General features: G+C 45.1%; 2 protein-coding genes across 3 annotated transcripts; one reads left to right on the top strand and one right to left on the bottom strand.

Moving 5' to 3' along the window:
• Positions 1-311: 311 nt before the first annotated feature.
• On the top strand, positions 312-6,807 carry LOC122010185. 2 transcript variants are annotated; one of them, XM_042566625.1, is made up of 14 exons: positions 312-766; positions 1,125-1,308; positions 1,389-1,457; positions 1,537-1,635; positions 2,776-2,855; positions 2,939-3,036; positions 3,127-3,253; positions 3,340-3,730; positions 3,836-4,512; positions 5,316-5,400; positions 5,473-5,524; positions 6,010-6,059; positions 6,132-6,179; positions 6,253-6,807. In XM_042566625.1, the coding sequence occupies exons 1-14, from the start codon at positions 501-503 to the stop codon at positions 6,427-6,429; spliced, it is 2,403 nt and encodes an 800-aa protein (XP_042422559.1). In that variant the 5' UTR covers positions 312-500; the 3' UTR covers positions 6,430-6,807. The 2 variants fall into 2 exon arrangements, with proteins under 2 accessions (XP_042422559.1, XP_042422558.1); XM_042566624.1 differs by having other exon boundaries at positions 2,939-3,253.
• Positions 6,808-6,935: 128 nt separating this feature from the next.
• On the bottom strand, positions 6,936-8,658 carry LOC122010186 (epoxide hydrolase A-like). The gene is made up of 4 exons (XM_042566626.1): positions 8,282-8,658; positions 8,003-8,185; positions 7,512-7,753; positions 6,936-7,367 (listed from the first exon to the last, which is right to left on the bottom strand). The coding sequence occupies exons 1-4, from the start codon at positions 8,561-8,563 to the stop codon at positions 7,121-7,123; spliced, it is 954 nt and encodes a 317-aa protein (XP_042422560.1). The 5' UTR covers positions 8,564-8,658; the 3' UTR covers positions 6,936-7,120.
• Between the last annotated feature and the right edge of the window lie 13,439 nt (positions 8,659-22,097).

Genomic DNA, 22,097 nt, shown 5'->3' with positions numbered 1-22,097 from the left:
GGGATCATGATCCGATCGATTAGAATCAGATAGATAGGATCAAATAATAATATCAAAAGTAATTTTTTAAAAATGGTATATTTAGCAGAATAACAAAAAAATAGACATCCAAAACTCAGAATTTTAAAGAAAGGATTAAAAAAAAAATATTTATAATGATCAAACTGTCGAATATCAATTAAGCAAATATTTTAAATAGTTTAAAATTTTTAACGGTGCAAAAATAAAAATAACCCTAATATAATGATAAAAATTACCTCTATTATTGCCCTTTTCGGTTACACCTCCAAGTAAACATAAAAAAGCCCGATCTTTCTTCCCTAATCCGATTCAAAGCCCTACCCTCCCTCAGCATACCCTTTCCGGCACTCGAAGCCCTGCCCGTCGCCGACGGAGATCGCACCGATGGTTCCCATTTTCGCAGAAGGTGACGGGGTAGTTGCCGCGATCGACTGAATTCCTTCGATCTGAGCCTCCTCCTCTGACGCTGTCCGTTGAAGATGGCCATGGTCCCGCCGCCATCCGTGCAGCCATCTAGGCAGCCGCCGCCTCCTCCTTCCCCGGCGCTCCTCCAGCCCCAGCCGCCGCCCGATAGTGATCGGAGCAGCGGAGAGCTTAGGGCCATGGACTGCAATCTCGTCTCCCTCTGTGACCATATCCAGATGGAGGGATTTCACTCGGGCGCGTTCTCCGATGTGGTGGTGCAGGCGATGGGCTCCACCTACCGCCTCCATCGCCTCATTCTTTCTCGCAGCTCGTATTTCAGGTGCACTTCTGTTCCATACAAGATTGATTTGTGGAATTAACTTTCTTGATCTCTACATGTTCGAAGTGAAGGAATAAGTAAATGCTTGTGTGTGTGTGTGTGTTTTTTTTTTTTTTTTTTTAACTTTTTTCCACTTTGGATTCAAGTACAAACTTTGCTCAATCTGCTAGGGTGGTTGTGTGTGTGTGTGTGTGTGTTTGTAGGCAGCGACACTGTATATATTTGCTTTCCTTGCAAAACTTGATTGTTGAAACTTAAGCGCATGTAACAGAGTACTCTCATTTTTTCTTTGAAATAGCATGAAATAATGGATTACTTTTGACATCTTTCTACATCATTTTCTTATTTTTCTATATAGGAATATGCTTCATGGTCCTTGGAAGGAAGCTGGTGCACCTACACTAGTGTTGAACATTGATGATTCTAATGTTAATTCAGAGGCAATTGCGGTGGCTTTAGCGTACCTCTATGGGCACCATCCCAAACTCAATAACACCAATGCTTCTCGTGTTCTAGCGGCTGCTTCTTTTCTAGACCTTCAGGTGTTGTGAATTACTTTTGTATGGATTTAAAATATTTTTGAGTCTACTATTTTTGTTTATGTATATCATTTTACTTGCAGGATCTTTGTGCTATTTGCACTGATTTTATCATATCTGAACTTTCCACTTCAAATTTTTTATCCTATCAGGTGAGTATTGACTCAGACTTGTAGAAATTATGAAGATATCATTTTCATTGATTAATGATATGCATTCTTAATTGATTAGGTGTTTGCTGAAAGCCACGACTATGGCTTACATGGTGAGCGAGTTAGTAATGCATGCTGGGGATATCTTTGTCAAAGTGCAACCAAGGAATTGATAGAGGTCAGACATTGTTTTTTATTCAATACAGCATGGTCTCTAGTATTACATATTATGTACCCATTTTTTGTGCTTTATTGAACATTCAGATTCTTCTTCTACCTTAGAAATATTGCAATTTGCAAGTAGAATGTAAAAACTTGGAAACTCTAAGGAGCAAAGTGAAATTTTCTCTAATTGAAGAAGATGCAAAACTATCATGAACTATTGTTTGATGTCTTGGATGAAAATATGGTCATACTTGGAATAAGTTACTTCATATTAGATTTAGTTGCAAAAGAATTGGAGAACCAATGAGCCAACTCAAATAAGAGGATTTCGTTTCATTTATACTTCCCAATAGACATCAATTGATTACAATTTTATTAAGTAAAAATAGTTTGTAATATGATGATTATCAAAACCTCATTGATGATCATGCTTCCTAGAGAAGATACAAAATTTATACAAAATTTTAAACTTTTTTTTTCATTAGTATACATTTTCTCTATTGATAATTGTTAAAAATTCTCCTTTTTTTTGCTAATAATTTGTATTAGTTGTAAACTGTGATTCTATGGATTGATTATCTTGATTATGTTATTAACCATTACTTAATTATAGTTTCATATAATAATGCTAGATTATTTCATGAGATTATAGATGTAAAACAACTATCCTTTTCTGTCCTAATTCATCACATAAAGTTTACACCTAGCACAGTAAACACACATGCAACTCAATGAGAAATTGGTCTGTGTCTCCCGGTCAGCCATTGTTTCGATACATACTATGATAAAAGCTGCATGCATGCCAAATCAGCCTGTAAAATGTCTAAAGAAAAATATCACAGAAAAGTTTAGTAAAGAATGGAGGGTTTAAGAAGATTCATAAATATAGTGTTAATTTGAAAATGTTGGTTCACTTATCTATTTATTTATTTATTTTTATTACAATTCAACTATCTTAGTAAAGAATGGAGTGAAGTAGCTTCTTAGTAACTCGTGTTTTTATCTATAGCAAGTACACATGGATATTGCCTCTGCATCTTGATGTGGACAATTTTATGCACTAGGCCTCTTTGTTATGCTTTCATGTTTTCGTTTCTTTTTGCTTGCTTGTTTTGATCATTGTTGTTTGGTTTCTAAAAACTTCTGTTGATAGGTGTTGCCAAAACTTTCTTCACAAACTCTGCATGCATTGCTTACCTCCGATGAACTATGGATACCAAATGAAGAGAAACGGTATATCACATTCTAATGGTTATAATTCTCTTTACTAAGATGCAAATTTATTAAAAGGCTGCTTATTATATTTTTGAATGAAGGTTTGAACTCGCACTATACACACTACTAGCAAAAAGTGCCATATCCGAGGCAGAGAATTCTGCACAAATAAGCTCTAGTACAGAGGCTGGTGTTACAGGTACAACTAGGCACAAGCTTATGAACTCTATTGATAATAACTGCAGTGAACAGCTAATGGAGCCTGATTTACAACGATTGGGCATACAAGCACATTTAGAAGGACAAAAAACTGCACATAATATATTGGTCGAGCTGGCTGATTATGTAGTGGACTTCCATGCAAGTTCTTCAAAACCATTACACGAAGGAACTTCTAGTCCAGTGCAAAATTCAAGGTATTCCATCTCAAAGACAGATGTACTTCTTACATCTTTATCTGATGTAAACGCAATAAGTGTATCCTATTCATAAATTGCATCAGGAATGGTATTGAAACTGCTAGAAATGAGGCTGCCATGGAAGGACCATCTGGAGAAAGCCCTTGTTCCAATTTAAACAATAATGTCTGGCTTGCTAGGGAACAATCAAGAGAGTCTCTAATCAGCCTAACCACAAGTGAAACAGCTCGGAATGATTGGGGAAGGTCCAATGTGCCAATATGGGGTGGTAGAATAGTAGGTCGGAGACAAGCCACAAGTGCTGATGGTAGCTCATCTCTAAGGGACGAGGAGTTTGATGCTTTCATGAAAATATTTGAAGGGGGCTCTCTTCTTTACTGCAACATGACCTTTGAGGCACTTTTAAATGTCCGAAAGCAACTAGAAGAGTTGGGTTTTCCCTGTAAAGCTGTAAATGATGGCCTTTGGCTGCAAGTTAGTATATAAACTCCATGAATGGTTCTAATTGCTAATATATATTTTTTTCTTCAATTTCTTCAAGATGTTATAAGATCTAAGAAATTTGTTCTGTTGTTACAGATGCTTCTGTGTCACAGGGTTCAAGCAATTGGAGCTGATACCTGCAAAAGTTGTTGCTTGCCAAACAGTTCATGTGCTTGTAGACAGGCTTATGGATATTCACATGGAGGTAATCCAGGTGGCTATTATAGACAAGAACATGACAGGAGAAATTCTAGTAGGAGCGGGAATATATACCTTTCAGATGTCCAGGGTGAGGGAAGTGGTCTGTTTGGTCCTGTTCGGGTTCATGTAAGGGGAACAATTGATGGACTTGCAGGCATTGGGCGTGGAACTTCGTATGAGCCTGGTACAGCTTGGCCCCCTACACGATATGTTTATTCTCGTGTTCCAACAGCTCTAGGCACTAGGAATTCTCAGCAGGGACTTGCTCATGATGAACCAGAAGCACGGGTTGATCTTAATGATGTACCAAATGATGGCTTAACAGCTTTGGTTGGCCTTGTGCAAGGAAACACTCTTGTTCATGTTGCAGAGCAAAGAGGAAGAGTGTATGAAGTAGACGTCCAGAACACATTTTCTGGTGGTGTTTCTCACCCTGGAGCATCTGATATTTCATCTCAAATGTTGGACTCACAGGATCATTCCATTGGCCTTGAGTGGGAAGGTTGTGAGGGTTCATCAATATCATTAGATCTTAAAACTCCACTACGTCATTTTCCTCCATTTCGATTTGGGTATGCTATCAGCATTTCCCTTTTCATTATGTCTTAGTTGAGATTAATTGCACTGAAGTATGATCATAGTTAGGGATGGAATGAGTACTGAATTGTAGTTATTTGAGGTACATGATCCATTTAAGTAGGTTCGAGTACTTGATTATGCTTAACAATGAATTTTAGGTGCTATTCGGGTTTGCTTAAAATCACATACCTAACTTATTTGTGGGTTTGAGAATCCATTTATCACCCAAAGCAGTCATTTAATCAGGTTCTAATTGCAAGATAATCAGGTTTTGGTTCAAATAGCATCCAAAATGCAAGTTTTCAAACACACCAATCCTTATCATTCTTTCTTGCATACTATCTCTTGTCATTTACTTCTATAGGTTTTTTCATAGTTAATGGATGTTGAATTTTTAAGATCATGTAGCACTTTTATTGATTGGTATGCATTTTTTCTGCGGAGAAGAGAGCTTTTGGATCCATAAATCAGAGATACAGTTTATGTTTTTTAAACTGCTATGATTGGTTAAGTACTTGTCAATTTCTGATACTAAGCAACTGTAGCTAAAATGTTTGCTCTGTCCAATGAACAAACATAATGGAATTTGCTTTCAGAGCTGTTGAAAAAGAATGGTTTCCTGTTAGTGCTGATTTTTCTTCCCAATATGATTTTATTTCTAGAAATAGAAACATAACATTGTCAGTATCTCGTCCTCCTATTCCTATTTTTGTCTTAGTGTGACCTTTTTTCTTGTGGACGCACCTAACCTATCAATTTGAACTTCCTGTTGACGGTCTGTCTAATGAAATATCAGGGTGGAGTTTGAAGATGTTGACAGACTTGAGGATGGTCAAGTGAAGCACTCCCCTGAAGTATTTTATGCAGGATCACTATGGAAGGTAACTGCTCCTAAATTTGGCCCCTTCAACATCATCTTTGCCTTTGTCATTCTTAAGAAAAATTTGTTACAGGTAAGTGTCCAAGCTTTCAATGACGAGGATCCTCAAGGACGCCGCACCCTTGGTAATCTTTTGCATATTTGATATATATATGACATCATATGTATCTTATGATGCATTTCGTACAGTGGCGTGACCTGGAATGTCATCATTTCCAGTTTGGTTCCAGTCAAACAATTGGATTTAATTTTTATTTGGAAGGGTCATTCCTCCACCTGATTGATGATTTCATATTGTCATTCTGGTTATGTCCCTACAGCAAATGATTATTGCTAATTCAAAATTCTCTTTACTCAATCACCCCCTTTAGAGAATCTGAAACGATTTGAGTTTGGAAAATTGCTATTGATTTCATTCTTATAAGTTATCATAACCAAATGAGCCGATCCAACCAGATATTAAACTGAACAATTGGATCTGTCATTCCAGTTTACTTATTATTTCATCTTCTTTTTTTTCTTTTTTAGATTACTCCTATAGCAATGATGGGTTTAGTAATAAAGATAGATATTAATTTGCATTAACTAATTTGGATCCTTCACTATGCAGGTTTGTTTCTGCATCGACGGAAGGCCGAGCTGACAGATTCTCTTAGAAAGGTTAAATTGATTTTGTGCTGAAACTCTAATTTTGGATTGTAATAATTTTGGCTTTCCTTCTCTTTATTGTAGGTGCACGCGTATGTTGACTCTCGTGAAAAAGTCACTGCCCGATATCAGGTAGGCTTAGTTCAAACTCTTATTTAGCTTAATAGGATCACGTTCTTTGTTTCATATGTTTGTTCATTGGCAGTTAATATGCCCTTCGAAGCGAGAGGTGATGGTATATGGAAGTTTTAAGCAAGCGGGAACTTTGTTACCCAAAGCTCCAAAAGGATGGGGTTGGCGCACTGCTTTGCTATTCGACGAGCTCAGTGACCTTCTGCAAGCCGGAACTCTGCGAGTCACTGCAGTAGTGCAGCTAGTTTGAGGTTCAGTGTCAGAAACTTCTCATTTTTTTCTGCTGTTTTTTACAATAAATCAATGCCGAGTTTATAAAGGTTCTACAACAGAAGACATTCATGCTCCTATCAGTGACCTGTTATACTTTGATTAGTTCGCATTTGTATATACCATCCGAAACTCATGTTTCTCTAATGGGTAAGCTTCTCATCGGTGTAGAAATTTCGTTTGGCTCTGACATAAAGAAGTTTGGTCTGAGTCGCAATCTACAGTACCGCCCATAAATTGTTGGATAGAATTTTTGTTTTTCTGTAATTCTCGTTGTTATTTATAGTCTATAATTTCAGATTGTTGTACAAAAGACTTGGGTTTTGTTTGGATAATGTCATGTTCGATTTCCACGATAGTAATGCTTGATCAATTCTTGTCCAAATCAAGGATTCTCATATTCTATTTATGACTGCAAAGAAGTTCGCGGTGAAGCATTCAGCAGTATAGCTTATTCCCTTTGTGATTGCCTTCTAGTGCTCGGAATGACAGATAATTCAGGATGAAATTCTATTTTACCTCAATACATGATTTACTACCAAATACATGCTAGAGTAGGCCCAAAATCTTCATGGAACATATGCTATTTGTTCATAAACTGCTAATATCATTATTGCACACATATGCCAATATGTTCTTATTCAATATCGGAGAAAGTGAATGTTCTATCATTAAAACTTCTGAATGAAGTCGTATATGAGGTCAGAGATCTCATGAGGCTTCTCCTGGTTGATGAAGTGACCGACGCCTTCCATCACGACAACATCTTCGAGCAACGGGACCAACTTCTTGAAAACACCTTTGTGTATGTAGTCTTGGGCTCCTGGGGTATGGTAAGTTAGGTCAAGATCCCCTATAATAAACTTGGTTGGAACTTTTACTTGGACCCCAGTCCAAGGCGCTGTCAATTCCCAGCTCCTGCATTTTGATACAGGTAGAAAAATATCAAAATAGTTCCATTGCTTCATAATTAGGTGTTTCACATGCAAATCTGAAACAATTTAGCAACTCAAACAAGTAACTTAAACAAGCACTGTTCAGTAAACTTCTAAAGAAACTTACAAGTTCATGCACCGATAGTAGTTCAATCCTCCAGTAAAACCTGACTTCTCAAATTTACTAGCGAAGTAGTCTATGTCTTCTTCGGTGAGCCACGAAGGCAAGCCGGCCGGAGCCTCGATGGAATTTGCAAATCCTATCTCCTTTGGTATGATCCAGGCCGCCGGAGTGCGGTAAGTCAAGACCTTTTTAAACAGTGTGGCAGTACCAATCTGCTCGAATTCAGCTTCTATTGCTCCTTGTTCCTAACAAAACATAGGGTAATTTGACTGCACAGTGATAAAAAAACAATGGCTTCATACAATTTAGATGCAAGGACTGCACCCCCAAACAATCACAAGAACATAAGATGAAGAACATCATTCTGACAATGTGCTTGTTTATTGCATATATATTAAAATTCTGAATAAATCAAATTAAATTGTAAAATTTACTTCCATCGATTTAACCGAACTTTTGATAGAGTTGAACTTTTGATCACATTACAGAGTTACCTGGAATCGGCAGATGTAGTGGTCCTCTCCAAAAATAGCTCTGATCCCATCCACCGTTTTCAGTTTGGGATTGCGTGGGTTGTAGGGCACACTGAGGTTCACCAGGGCCTTCACCTTGTCGGGGCGCAACACGCAGAGCCACCAGGCGACGATCGCGCCCCAATCGTGCCCCACTACGAACACCTGCGCGTGACCGAACAACAGGCGTCAGCATCGTGTATCAATCGGTGCTTTAGGGATCGGGAAGATTTTTTTTTTTTTTTCAAGGGGAATAATCACTTGGTCCTCGGAGACGGCGTCGATGAGCGCGACGATGTCGCCGACGATGTGGAGGATGGAGTAGGAGGCGGTGGAAGGAGGGGCCTCGCTGTCGCCGTAGCCGCGGAGGTCGGGGGCGACGGCGTGATAGCCGCGGGCGGCGAGGGAGAGGATCTGGTGGCGCCAGGAGTACCAGAGCTCGGGGAAGCCGTGGATGAGGATGACGACGGGGCCCTCGCCCTTCTCGGCGATGTGCATGTTGATGCCGTTCACCGGCAGCGTTCGGTGGCTTATCCCTTCCATCGCTGCTGCTCTCTCTCTCCTCCTCCAGTTCTCGTTGGCTGCCCTTCTTAACTTATCCACTTCGCCGGCGATGGAAACAACAAAGAATTATCAACATACTCCCTAAGGTTTAATTAATATCAAAATATCGCTCTTTTATCATCAAAAAATTATGAGTGGAATGTTGTTTTAATAAATTAAAAAAAATCAATTTTCTTTTGACAATATAAATAAAAATAGCATTTTTTTTATTCTCTACCAATTAAACTATTTAATATAGCTGAATAAAATGGCATTAAAATAGAAATGTTTGGCAACCTCTAAATATTTTCTTACTTAAAATAAAAATTCCCATAATTTGTCAAAATAGAAAGTTGATTTAATTTTCTTACTCATTTAGTTATCTTCCTTTAAAAAGAAAAATAATAGATTGATCGTTGAATGAAGGATATATATAATTAATTACTAAAATAATTTAAATGTTCTAGATGTCAGTTTCCACTAGTTCAATAATTTTTTTTACTCGAGGAAAAAAATATTCAAATAGGAGTTAATATTCGGGTGGTAAATTGATATGTAATCTGTTGTCCTTGAAGTTAATCGGCGTGTTGTCACAAGAGTTGAGGTAAGTTACTTTTATTATAATCTACTAATCTCAAAGGTAAATTACTTTTTCATTTGGATTTCTCTAAAGAATAACAGTTTATGTATATTTAGAGGTCGACTTTTAAAATATTCGTCTCTTTCAAATTTTGATCTTCTTATTTCTTTTTAATATTTTACCACTACATTACATCCGTAAGAGTAAGCTGAGATAAGTTTATAGTAAACAGCATGAACTAGACTAGTTGATATGAACGATGTTATTGTCTTTCCCGATGATAAGCAGTGTGAAAATCAATCCTATATTCTAGAAGCTCTTTCATGTGTGTATATAAATTTAATATAAAAAACACGGCTACATTAAAATATTTTTATTAATTTATTAAAAATATGTAAATTTAATTAAAATTATTTTAATTAAATTAACATCTTAACTCGTAAGAGCTTTATCTTTATCCCAACGTAATACGTTCCTTTATTTTTTTAAATCATGAAAAGGATAGGGGGCACCCTTTGATAAAAAAAATAAATTGGGGTGCCTCACCCCCCATCAATTCCATTTTAAGTGACACAATACCCTCCAGTACACTATTGGCTTATGATACAATTAGTTAGTTCATGTGGTAGAAGATATGATTTTATATCTGTTATAATTATAAATAATTATTGTAGTGGTAGTAGCTATGATAATATAGTTGCTATAATTATTATAATAATTACAAAATATAGACTGAAGATAATAGTATTAAATAATATAAAATAGTACTGGAGGATATTTGAATAAATGTACATGCCAGAAATAGAATGAAGGTGAAGTATCATTTTGATATAAAATCAAAGTAAAATCGGGCTTCCATGATTTTTTTTTAGTATCATTATATTTTATAATTTTTCTACTTTTTATTTATATCTTTTGTCCATCTTGACATAAGTTCAATAATTTTATATTTTTAGATATATTTAAATTTTAAGTGAAATTTATTTTTTTTAATATATTTTAATTTTTAAGTAAAATTTAATTGATTTTCAATATTTAATCAAAATATGACTTATTTTGTGAAAAGGTGAACCGCCCGTGATAAAAAAGAAAAGGAAAAAAAAACTTAATTAAATGAGAGGAAGCTTGCATGAGAAGTTGTACTTGTTTTTTTTTTTTGTTTGAAAGATGCACACGCCAAAGATAAAGGAATTATATATTAATTGTATAAAATAATTAAATATTTACAATAATCTCCCCTAGATATATAATCGGCGGTGACAAGATTTATTGGTGGAAGAATGATCATAAAATCGAAAAGCTCTCCGTAATTTCATGAATCAAATTTTACCGTCTCAGATGTTCTTTTTCCTCTCTCGTTGTCTCTTTCTCCACCATCGTTGAATGATCCTTGAACGCACCCCTTATAAAGAGAAATAACCCAGGGGTATAATGGACTTTTTCCATTAAGAGTAGTGGGGAACATGGACACGTTCCCACATTCCCATTTCCTACATCTCCCACTCGTCCAAGGTAAGTCACTAAGACTAGTTCATTCAGGTAAGTCACTAAGACCAGTTAGTCACAAAGACCTAATAAGTCATATAGACTATTTGAGAGTTTGGTTACAAAGACCATATTAGAATATCCAATCCATGCTTAGAGAAAATGGTTCATGCGATAGCAAGCACACTAAGCGATAGTTGCTATGAAGATTGTTACACTTTACATAGTCATTCTTTTAGTGATCAATGCTGATCCCGTCCGGAGGCTGAGTCGGACGGAGGCTGGTCGAGGTGTCCCGATTGTTGACGGGAAGTCGCAGGTGATTCGGCTCCCACGGGTGGCTGACGCTGCTGCAGGACCCTGCGCACACTCAGACGATCTCCCCCTTCACGTTAGAGACCGAAACCCAGGGAAAAAGTCCCCGGATCAGGCCCTCCGACGCTCAAGTCAGGTCCTTTTTCCCCAGAAAAAAGCAGAGAGAAGAAGAAAAAACAGTTGTGGAAGAAAGTGACGAGGGAGTGTGTGCGCGTACTTGCGTACGAGGGGTCTCCTCCCCTTTTATGCCTTGTCCCTCTTAGAACCTGCCATCCTGTCAGAAAGCGTTAGACGCTGGGCTTTGTCGTCTAGTCCCGGACACTTGTCGTATCGCCATTTGTCGTGGAAGCATCTTTGTGTTTAGGGACCTCCGCCTTTGCGCATAGGTTTTGTCTTGTAGCGAGAGACAGCTGGCAGGCTGCTACTGGTTGTGAGGGCATCTTTTCGTTTCAGGAACCTCCGCCTTCGCTTGCACTATTGGAATGTAATGATTATTCTCACAGGACCGCTGAAATTCTCCGCACCCGCACTACTTAGCTTCTCCGATCCATTGTGACCTGTACCGATTTCGCTTCTCCCTATCAGTTCCAGCCTCTAAGTGTCACCTGCTGGATGGTCTGACTCTGCTCAGTTTTGTCGATCCCAACCTGCCTCTGCGCTTTGTATTTCCTGGCCCTCCACCGCAGACCTGTAGATCGAGCTGACTCTGCTCAGCTCTGCCGATTCCAACCTGCCTATGCGCTTTGTATTTCCTGGCCCTCCACCGTAGACCTGTAGATCGAGCTGACTCTGCTCAGTTCTGCCGATTCCAACCTGCCTCTGCGCTTTGTATTTCCTGGCCCTCCACCGCAAACCTATAGATCGAGCTGACTCTGCTCAGCTCTGCCGATCCCAATTTGCTTCCGCCTGACTCTGCCAATCCCAATTTGCTTCCTCCTGGCTCTGCCGATCCCGATTTGCTTCCTCCTGGCTCTGCCGATTCCAATTTGCTTCCTCCTGGCTCTGCCGATCCCAATTTGCTTCCGCCTGGCTCTGCCGATCCCGATTTGCTTCCTCCTGGCTCTGCCGATCCCGATTTGCTTCCTCCTGGCTCTGCCGATCCCAATTTGCTTCCTCCTGGCTCTGCCGATCCCGATTTGCTTCCGTCTGGCTCTGCCGATCCCAATTTGCTTCCTCCTGGCTCTGCCGATCCCAATTTGCTTCCTCCTGGCTCTGCCGATCCCAATTTGCTTCCGCCTGACTTTCTCCTCATTCTCCTACATCTTTTCTCACGATCAACAAGTCTGTTTGACCCTTGGCTACCCCCCATGCTGAACTCTGACTGCCCCCTCCACCTGATTTTTCGACCGCCAAGTCGCCATGACTATTGACTGCCACCTCCTCTTGACTTTTGACCGCCACCTGGCTTTTGACTCCTCTAATCCTTTCCTCTTGGGCCCCTCCATTACCAACCATATCACAAGCCTCCCCCTCAAGTCTAGTCGAAGGAGGACGACAGTCTGACTGACTAGACCTCCGCACATTTCTGTGACCTCGGCATATCCCTATGATCTCAGCGTATCTCTGGTTATCTACCTCAGCGTATCTCTATGACCTCAGCATATCTCTGCGCGCCCTGCCTCAGGCGTCCACTTTTGTGTCGCGTCACTTGGGGTGCCGTGCCTCATTTATTGCGTCGCCAGTCGCTTGGGGCGCCACGCCCACGCAGTTGCTTTGACTTAGCTGCTACTCCTCTTTATAAGGAGCCTTAAGGTTGCTTCTCCATGCTATCCCTTCTTTTTTACGCTGTCTTGCCCGCGTTCCGCCAACCGCTTCTCCACACAATGCATTCTCCTCCCTCTTCTCAGGAAGTTGACCAACCACCCTCCCAAACGCTAGTAAACGAACTCACCACGCTACTTGTCTCGAGAGAGCGCGAGCTAAACTGCGTGTCTCAGGATCGAGATCGCCATGTAGCTGCTCTGCGTTCCACGGAAGACCAGTATCGCCTTGCAAAGTACTGCGTGGATGTGGAGAAGACGAGGAAGGAGCAGTGCCAGGCTAGCCTGCAGCGTCAACTTGGTCTCCAGGAACAGTTGCGTCGAGAGCATGAAAAGGAGCTCTCCCTCCTCCGTGCGGGCCTCGAGGATAAGCAACGCACCATCACTCAGCAGCAAGCGGTCATCAGATCTTTACGCGCGGAGCTGGCTCGAGCTGTGAACGCCCCTGACTCTCCCGACAGGTCTTCACGCGGGAGTGCTCATTCCCCAGGGCCAATTCCTTCCACGAGTCAAAGCTAGCCTGGGGAATAGTTATCTCAGTGGCTCCTTTGTCATACGGCGTTCCTGCTTGTGGCCTTGGCTGTATCACCTTTTTGTTGGACTGTGCTGCAGTGTTTGTACATCTGTCTCCTTTCGACATGGTCTCTCCTGCTCAATTTTCATCTAGCAAGTATTTTTTAGGAACTGGTCCGTATGTAAGAGTCAAAAATTGCTTCATGATTCCTTTTCATGTATGAATTTTGGATAATAAAACCGACATAGTGCTTAAGACTTAAAACTGTAATGAACGCGCGAAACCTGATTTCGTAGTTAATGCTGACGTTCTAGGAGTAGGGTAGATGACGTTCCGCATCCTTTGCCCTGCGTATTTGCTGCATATTTGAAATTCGCGTAAAGTAAAGCCAGATGTAACTGACCTGATTATGGAAAACGCTCTGCTCAAGGTGAGGCACATCTCTCAGAAAGGTAGTTAGGCATAGGCACCGAACTCGCTTATGATTTTTGCAGAGGAGTTGATTTCTGATCCCCGCAGGGGGCCGACCTGAAAGGTCGTTGGGCGTGAGGACAGAGCTCACTTTTGTTTCTCGCATGGGAGCCGACCTAAAATGTCGTTGGGCGTGAGAGCAGAGCTCACTTATAACTCGCACTGAGGCGAGAGTCTGGGACTACCGACCTAAAAGGTCGTTGGGTGTGAGCACGGGGCTCACTTATAATTCTCGCATGGGAGCCGACCTAAAAGGTCGTTGGGCGTGAGAGAAGAGCTCACTTATAACTCGCACTGAGGCGAGAGTTTGGGACTACCGACCTAAAAGGTCGTTGGGCGTGAGCACGGGGCTCACTTATAATTCTCGCATGGGAGCCGACCTAAAAGGTCGTTGGCGTGAGAGCAGAGCTCACTTATAACTCGCACTGAGGCGAGAGTCTGGGACTACCGACCTAAAAGGTCGTTGGGCGTGAGCACGGGGCTCACTTATAATTCTCGCATGGGAGCCGACCTAAAAGGTCGTTGGGCGTGAGAGCAGAGCTCACTTATAACTCGCACTGAGGCGAGAGTCTGGGACTACCGACCTAAAAGGTCGTTGGGCGTGAGCACGGGGCTCACTTATAATTCTCGCATGGGAGCCGACCTGAAAGGTCGTTGGGCGTGAGAGCAGAGCTCACTTATAACTCGCACTGAGGCGAGAGTCTGGGACTACCGACCTAAAAGGTCGTTGGGCGTGAGCACGGGGCTCACTTATAATTCTCGCATGGGAGCTGACCTAAAAGGTCGTTGGGCGTGAGAGCAGAGCTCACTTATAATTCGCACTGAGGCGAGAGTCTGGATACTCCGGTCCGAGACCGGTGGAGATGGCGCTGGTCCGAGACTAGTAATGATACTCCGGTCCGAGACCGGTGGCGATGGCGCTGGTCCGAGACCAGTAATGGTACTCCGGTCCGAGACTGGTGGCGATGGCGCTGGTCCGAGACCAGTAATAACCCCCAAACGGCAAAGGCCTAGATGAGTCACTCTTCTTCGTCTCCATCCGTGTCGCCTACGCCGGCCTCATTGCTTTAGTTAATCTTGTCTCTATTGCTAGCTTTGGGCGTCCCCATTTGTGTCGCGTTTCTTCCTGTAATTGCATTACGCACAGTATAGAATTAAGAATGGAAGAGGGAGCGTAAAAACCTTACTCCACCCTTGGGCCACAACGCCCTTGCATCATATGATGATTCCGCAGTTCTCATGACGCTCCTGGTCAATTGCTCGGATCAGGGCTACTTACGCAGAGCTGCTTGCTCGGTCGAGGAATGTCCCCGCAGTCCTGCTTGCTACTTTTCTGGTCTGGCAATCGCTTCTACTGTCCCGTCTTACCTACGACCCTTTTGAATTGTTTGACTTCTGCAGCTTCATGAAACTTCCCGCCTCGCCTTGAGCCTTTCACGAAGAATGCTTCTTTCTTGAGGTCACGCCCCTTCATGATTACCTTGCCTTGTCGACCCTTAATGCGTTCCTTCTCGCGATGACACCTGTCCAGCGTTTTTACCGCGCACGCCCCCTGAAGCCAGCATCTGACTCCCTTTTGCATCCTTCGGCGCTTATTTCCCATCCGACGGCATTGAGGCACGTCGCTCCAAAAAGATATACGGCTTGACTCTCGATGTTTCCTAGGAATGAAGGGGCTTTATAAACCCTAAAGGCAGTCCGCTTTCCTTACCCCGACGCTTCGCCATCCTCCTCTCTTCGTTCGCGGCCGTTTCTAGCAGCGCAGCTCCCCGTCTTTCTGCTTACGCCTGACCTGTGACCCTTCTTGCCTTCATCCCCCTCACCTGTTTGCTCCTCACAGCCATGGATGATAAGGACCCTCTCTGGTATTCACATTACATCTCTGATTTGGACCATCACGACCTGTCTTCACTGCAATCCAACTTGGGGCTAGACGCCACATATGAGCTTCGCCTCCCCACGACAGACGAACACCCTTCTTCTCCCCCCGCAGGGTTTATTACTGTCTTTAAGGATCAGGTCTTAGGCGGCCTTCGCTTCCCTCTACATCCTTTTCTCTCTGAGTTGAGTCAGTATTGTGGGATTGGTATCTCTCAGTTTGCCCCCAATGTATTCCGAGCGGTCTGTGGAACCATCATCTTGTGCCGCATCTATCAAATTCCCTTGACCGCTAGACTATTCCATCACTTCTATTCTTTCCGGCGAGCTGAGGCAGGGATATTCAATGTTCAGGCCAAGCCGGGCCTTAAGTTTTTTGACGACTTACCTTCTTCCAATAAAGGTTGGAGATCTCGCTTTTTCTTCCTTAAGCCCCCTGCCCCCTTAGCTAGGCCTTCCCAATGGCGGCCTATCCTTGCTACTGACCTTCCTTCATATGCTCACGATTCCGCCTGCTACACCGCCTCAGGCAAGCTGAGCGGCGTTGTCGTTCGCTTGTCCGTGCTGATGCTGGAGGGCATTCTGCACGCTTTTGGTCTTAGCCCTATCCCGACAGAAATTGGAGCTCCTTTTGGTAAGTTGACATTTTTTGTACCCTGCTCTTCGCTAACTGAGGTGCTTTTTCTTCTTCTTTTTGTAGCGGCCGCCATCCTCCGTTCCTTTGCTAGCAAAGAGACACCTGCGGTGGCCGTTCTGCAAGCTCTGAACGAAGAGCTGACTCAAGGACTACCTTCTGGTCCCGCCGTCGCCGCCGGCCTACAACTTTCGGAACCTCGGACTTCTGAGGCAGAGGATGACCTGATGCTTATTGAGCCACCAGCCCTCAGCCTTGCAGACTCAGCCCTGCGCCGTATCGCTGATCAACCCGCGGCCGAGTCATCGCCCGCAGAGCCAGTGTCTTCTCTCCCGCCAACTATGAAGCTGCGCCTTACGCGCAAGGGCAAGAGAACAGTCCCAGCCCCCGCAACTTCTCCTCCACCTCCTCGCCGCCAGCAGGTGGTGAGCATTTCTTCTCCCACCAGGTCCTCGGATACGAGCTCAGTCCAAGAGACAAGCTTGGTCCAGGAGAAGGCCCCTGATCCGGAGGTGGCAGACCCACCGTTGGACCTGACTGCTTCGGCGCCAATCCAGAGTATGTTGCCTGCCCCACCTTCGTCCTCTGGCGACCAGCTCCCGGACTCATTGACTCCCTCCGCCTCTCCTCTTTTCGTTCCTGTGAGTTCGGCCATGCCGTCTTTGAGCTCGGCCATGCCGACTTTAAACCCGCCTTCTGCAGACCCAGCCTTTGAAGCTCTCTGGAGGCTCCCTTCGGAGACCGATCCGGCCTACACGCCTGCTGCTGATTCGTCGCCTATCTTCGGTAGGGTATAATTCTTTGGGGACCTGGCCATCTCCTGGCAATCAGCCAGCCAGCAGTTCTGGGAGAGCGGTTCTCCTTTGGGGGAATTCGATCAGATTGCTCGTTCCCTGGTCGCGGTAAGCCCTTTATCTTCTTTTTTCTTATACCCGTGTATTTCTGTAACCCCCCTTCTCTTCTTCCGGCCACTTGCAGACTTGCTCCGCGAGTCTGAGCGCCGTGCAGCGAGCAACCGAGCTTCAGCGAGAGAACGCGGTGCTCAAGGCACGTCTTCAAGAACTTGAGCACCCTGCGGCTTCCTCCGCTCCTCCTGAGCCTTCTCTGGGAAGCCTGGATGCCTATTTGCGTGCCATCGGGGAGTCGGCGGCCTCTGCTCGGACCATCTCCCATGTTGCCTTTGATAAACTTCAACAGTTGGAGGCGGCTTTGAAGACAAGTGAGTCTTCCCTGGCCTCTGAAGTGGATCGTCGTCAAGCGACAGTCTCTGAGCTGAAGGACAAAGAGGCAGAGCTGCTCTCTTAATCAGAGGAGTTGACGCTTTTACGGCAGGGTCAGGAGCTCTTGCAGATGAGGCTGGCCGACGCCCAAGCCCTAGCTTGTGCTGCCGCTGCCTGAGAAACAACCATGCAGACTCAGTGGGAAGCGTGCCAAGCCACTCTCCAATCCTTGCAAGCGGATCTCTTGAAGGCCCAGGAAACGGTGTCTCAAGGCCAGAGTGATTTAACCGTGGCACGCGCTGAAGCTGAAGAGAACCGGAACAGTTTGGAGGCGTACCAAGCTGGCGAATCAGAGCGGCTGAAGGCCTACAGGCTGGCCTACGTCCGTTCTTCTTTCTTCCTCCATAAGCTGGGACGCTGGATGATCATGCTACTCTGCCACGGGGCCACTGGTGGGGTCAGACAAGCCTTTGAGCAGGGCTTCCTACGCTCGGCACCTCCCGCCACGTTCCTGGACACAGCTCGCCTGACCAGGGAATTGCCTCAGGACACCTTCCCTTCTTTTGAAGCGGATGAGGGACTGTTCCTCTTGGAGGCTCCTCCACCTGTGGCCGATCCAGCTCTCGGGGATATCTCTGCCCAGGCCCCTTCCGTTGCCGCCTCTGATGAGCTCGCTGATCCTGCTTCTTCCGATATAGCGCTAGCCGACCCCGGGCTCCTTCCTTCGACTTCCGTTGACTCAGTGCCTTCCCCCCCGGATGTAGTATGATGAGTGGTGTGTTGTAACGTTCACCTTTTGGGTGTTGATGCTGAACCTTTCATGATTGTATTTGATCGTATGGTTGTATTGAACTCTGGATAATTGTCTCGTTTCCCCTTCATGCATCCTTAACTTGTTTCTTGCCTTAGTAGGTCGTCCGTGGTTTTAGTAGATCTATGCTAACCTGCTTGCCTTTGCTCATTTTGCTTGCTTTGTTCGGCCACGTAGCTCTTCCTCCGATAGTTGCCTTGATACCTAGCCCGGCCCGGGCTAACTCTTGCCTCGCATGTCCCTGAAGCCTGCTGACCTGCACTACCTGTCTCCCTGCTGGCTCTTGCGTATACTTTTGTCTTGGTTGGAGCGACTCCTTCAGGGGACGCTTCGTGCTTCGAGCTCTCGCCTTTCCCATAATGACCTCTGGTTATATTTTCGAGGCTCATCACAGAGCGCTCCTTGCCTGCCTCCGCCCCTACATCCACCGTCCGTTGCGGACTTACGAAAATATCCTTCCTCCGCAATACCTATAAGTATCTTCTTGTCTTTTCCCATTCCGTATGGTTCACCGCCACCGCGGAGCACTCAAGCGTCGCCGCCGCCGCCGACTGATCATTTCTGAAGTTGCGCCGCGCTTCTTCTTTTTCCTCCAAGCCCCCCTCTTTTCATCAGTTCCTCCTGCCTCCTGCTATAATCTTCCTTACAATGGCTTCTCCTTCTTGGGCATCCTTGCTGGCGGAGCATTTCCCAGGCGCTTCAACTTTCGCTGAGTTAGACTGGGATGACCTACGGTACACTTACGAAATCCCTACTAGCTTTCGCCCCATCATCCCTACCGGCGTTAACTTGTACTTCGATCCCCCGCCAGGGTCTTGTACTTTCTTTACTGAGCAATTCGTATCTGGCCTTCGTCTACCCCCGCATCCTTTTTTGTCTGGAGTGTGCCGCTACTTTAAGATTCCCTTAGGTCAGCTAACCCCCAACTCCATAAAGATTTTATGTGGCTTTGTAGTACTCTGTGAAGTTTGTGAGGTTTCCTGGTCAGCTCCCCTTTTTCATTGCTTCTTCACTCTCGTTCGGTGTGCCGATGGTTTCTTTGATTTCCAAGCCCGCAGCCAAACTGCTTTCTTTTCTTCTCTTCCTTCTCCCAGCGCTAACTGGAAGAAAAAGTTCTTTTTTCTCCGATTTCCGGAGGAAACAGAATGGCCCATGCACTGGCAACCTGAACTGCCTCTGACTCCAGCGCTGGACGAATTCCACATGGACCTCCCCTATGCCACGGCTGCTGATCGAATGGAGGAGTGGCGCTTGAATCTGACGAGACTACTATCTGAAGAGCTACTTTCTTTCTTCAGGCTAAGTCGCTGTACTTCTGACACACCGCGCTCCTTGGGTAAGTTCGTGTTGAGTGCCTCCTTTTTGATCACTTTCCCTGTGATAGTGACTTCTCGTGTTGGCGCCTTCAGCTGAAGTTTTGTATCGTGCGTCGGAGGTTCTGCCTCTGCCCCTCGATGACCGGGAGATAATGCGGCGCAGTCGGGCAATCTTGGGCAGGAGGCTACTCCCTCACCTTAGGTCTGCCTCAGTCGGGGCAGCGACTCAGCCTGCTCCCAACCCTGCCTCACAAGCCGTTTCTCCTTCCCCTGCCGCCTCGAGCCGAGGTCGGGGTCGGGGCCAAGCTACTCTCCTGGCCAGAAGCGCCTTCCGAGGAGCCTCGCGGGCGTCCGGACGCGGTCGCGCGGCCCTTCATCGCGCAGGTCCGAGCTCATCCGGCCGAGGCGCCACAGACAGGAGTGCGGCGACCTCTTCACAGGGTCAGCCTCGCTCTGATGATTCTGACTCTGACAACCAGCCCTTGCTTCACAGGCGGCGCCGAAGACCAGGTTTAACTTCATTAACGCTTGGTTCTGTTTTTTATATGGCCACACTGCTCTTTGCTACTGTCCTGACTGGCTCTGACCTTACTTCCCTCTTTACTTCTGTTTCCCTTATCTGGTAGCCTCTCCCAACCCCTACAGGGGGCGACCAGCTGCGTTCCGCTCTGCTCCTACTGCTGCAGAGGGAGACAGCCCCGGCGATCATCAAAACCCTGTGCCCACTGAGTCCGTTCCCGAGCCACCTTCTGCTCCTCCTGGTGTTGACGCCGGCCCTTCTCAACCTTCCTTCTCCGCCCGCCATCGTTACAAGACCACCATCTCTTCTGAAGCTGCTCTAGCTCGGCGGCATGACGCCCCCACAAGCCTTTTGATGATGAAAGGCTGCCTCGGCAGTTTGTGGGCAGAGAGTATGGATCAAATGGGTGACGCACCTCCATTAGCCCAGATGGACAGGTTCTCGAAGTCCTGGGCTAAAGTAAGTACTCTTCACCTTATACTGGGTAGTGGTTGACCTTAACTGAGGGTTATATCTTTCCTCCAGACTCATGCAGAATCCCTAGTGCTGAACCAATCTTTTCACACCCTTCATCATGAAAGCAAGGAACTCCAAGAGAGAGTCTCCGAATTAGAGTTGTAATTGAACGATCCCGCCCAAGCCAGCTATGCTTTGCGAGCGGAGATTCAGGCCTTAACCATTCAGACTAACCGTCAGAAATAGTCCTTGATACAGGTGAGAGATGAGCTCCGGGTTGTAAAAGAGGAAAGAGCTGCCTCTAAGGCGGGGTTTCAGCAGCAACTAGCCCACCAAGCTCAGGAAATACAATCCAAGAATACTCTTCTGCAGGACAAGAACAATAACCTGGAGGTCCAAGCGGCACAGTTGGAGACTCAAACAGCTGAACTGAGGGCTCTGAAGGCAGAACTGTCACAATCCCGAGCGGCGTTAACTGGAGTATCCACCGCCTTAACCGTCTATCAAGAAGGAGAGGAGGTTCGTTGCCTGCGAAGCCGAATGTCGTATCTAACTTCTCCCGAATTTCTATCCCAGGCTGGGGCACGCTTTGCTACGATCGTGCCATATACGGCGGCTGGAGTTATCAGGCAACTGCATGCACAGGGCTTCTTGAGCTCTATCCCCCCGGCAGACTTCTTGAATCACGACCAAATCATTCAAGGCTTTCCGGATGAAATTTTTGCTCCTTTCAAATGATCTGTACTAGCCACTTAAACTGGGAAATTGTTACATGTACACATGTCTTTTTTCGAGTTTTCACTTGACTCTCCTATTGTCTCCACGCCCTTCGCCTGGTCCGGCCTACGTCCACAGAGCCAGCCCCCTCAAACTCGATCGGGTTGTAGGTAGTTAGCACTCCAAGGTCGATCCAGCTTCCTTCCTTGAGCGTCCTGCAAATAATAGGCTCCCGATGCCAATTTCTTGATAACTTTGTATGGTCCGTCCCATTGAGGAGCCAACTTCGTCACTTCCCCTAAGGGCTTTATCTGCTTCCAAATGAGATCTCCTTCTCCGAAGAATCGGGGGTTCACCCTTCTATTATAATTCTGCCTCATTCTCTGTCTATAGGCTTCCAACCTGACCGCTGTTTGTTCACGGGTTTCGCTGATAAAATCTAGCTCAGTCAGCCGTCGCTCTGCGTTCCCTTCATCATACATCATTCTTCTCACAGATGGTATCCCGACCTCCAGAGGTACCACTGCTTCATTGCCATACACTAAATGGAAAGGTGTCAGACCTGTACTTTCTCGGGGTGTTGTACGATAGACCCATAAGATGCTTGGTAGCTCGTCCACCCAACTGCCTCCCGTATGATCCAGCTTGACTTTAAGCCCCCGCACTATTTCTCGGTTGACTACCTCTGTCTGACCATTGCTTTGCGGATGCGCCACCGAAGTGAAGGCCTGAGTTATGTCAAACCCCTTGGACCAATCTTGTATCTTGCGCCCTTGAAATTGCCTACCATTGTCTGACACCAGTTTGTGAGGCAAGTCGAATCTGCAAAAGATATTCTTCCATAAGAACTGGATCAC

This window comes from Zingiber officinale, chromosome 8A, assembly GCF_018446385.1.
Source record: "Zingiber officinale cultivar Zhangliang chromosome 8A, Zo_v1.1, whole genome shotgun sequence".
Classification (NCBI taxonomy): Eukaryota; Viridiplantae; Streptophyta; class Magnoliopsida; order Zingiberales; family Zingiberaceae; genus Zingiber; species Zingiber officinale.
Note: the sequence above shows the minus strand (reverse complement) of the source record. Positions and strands in the feature narration are given on the sequence as shown.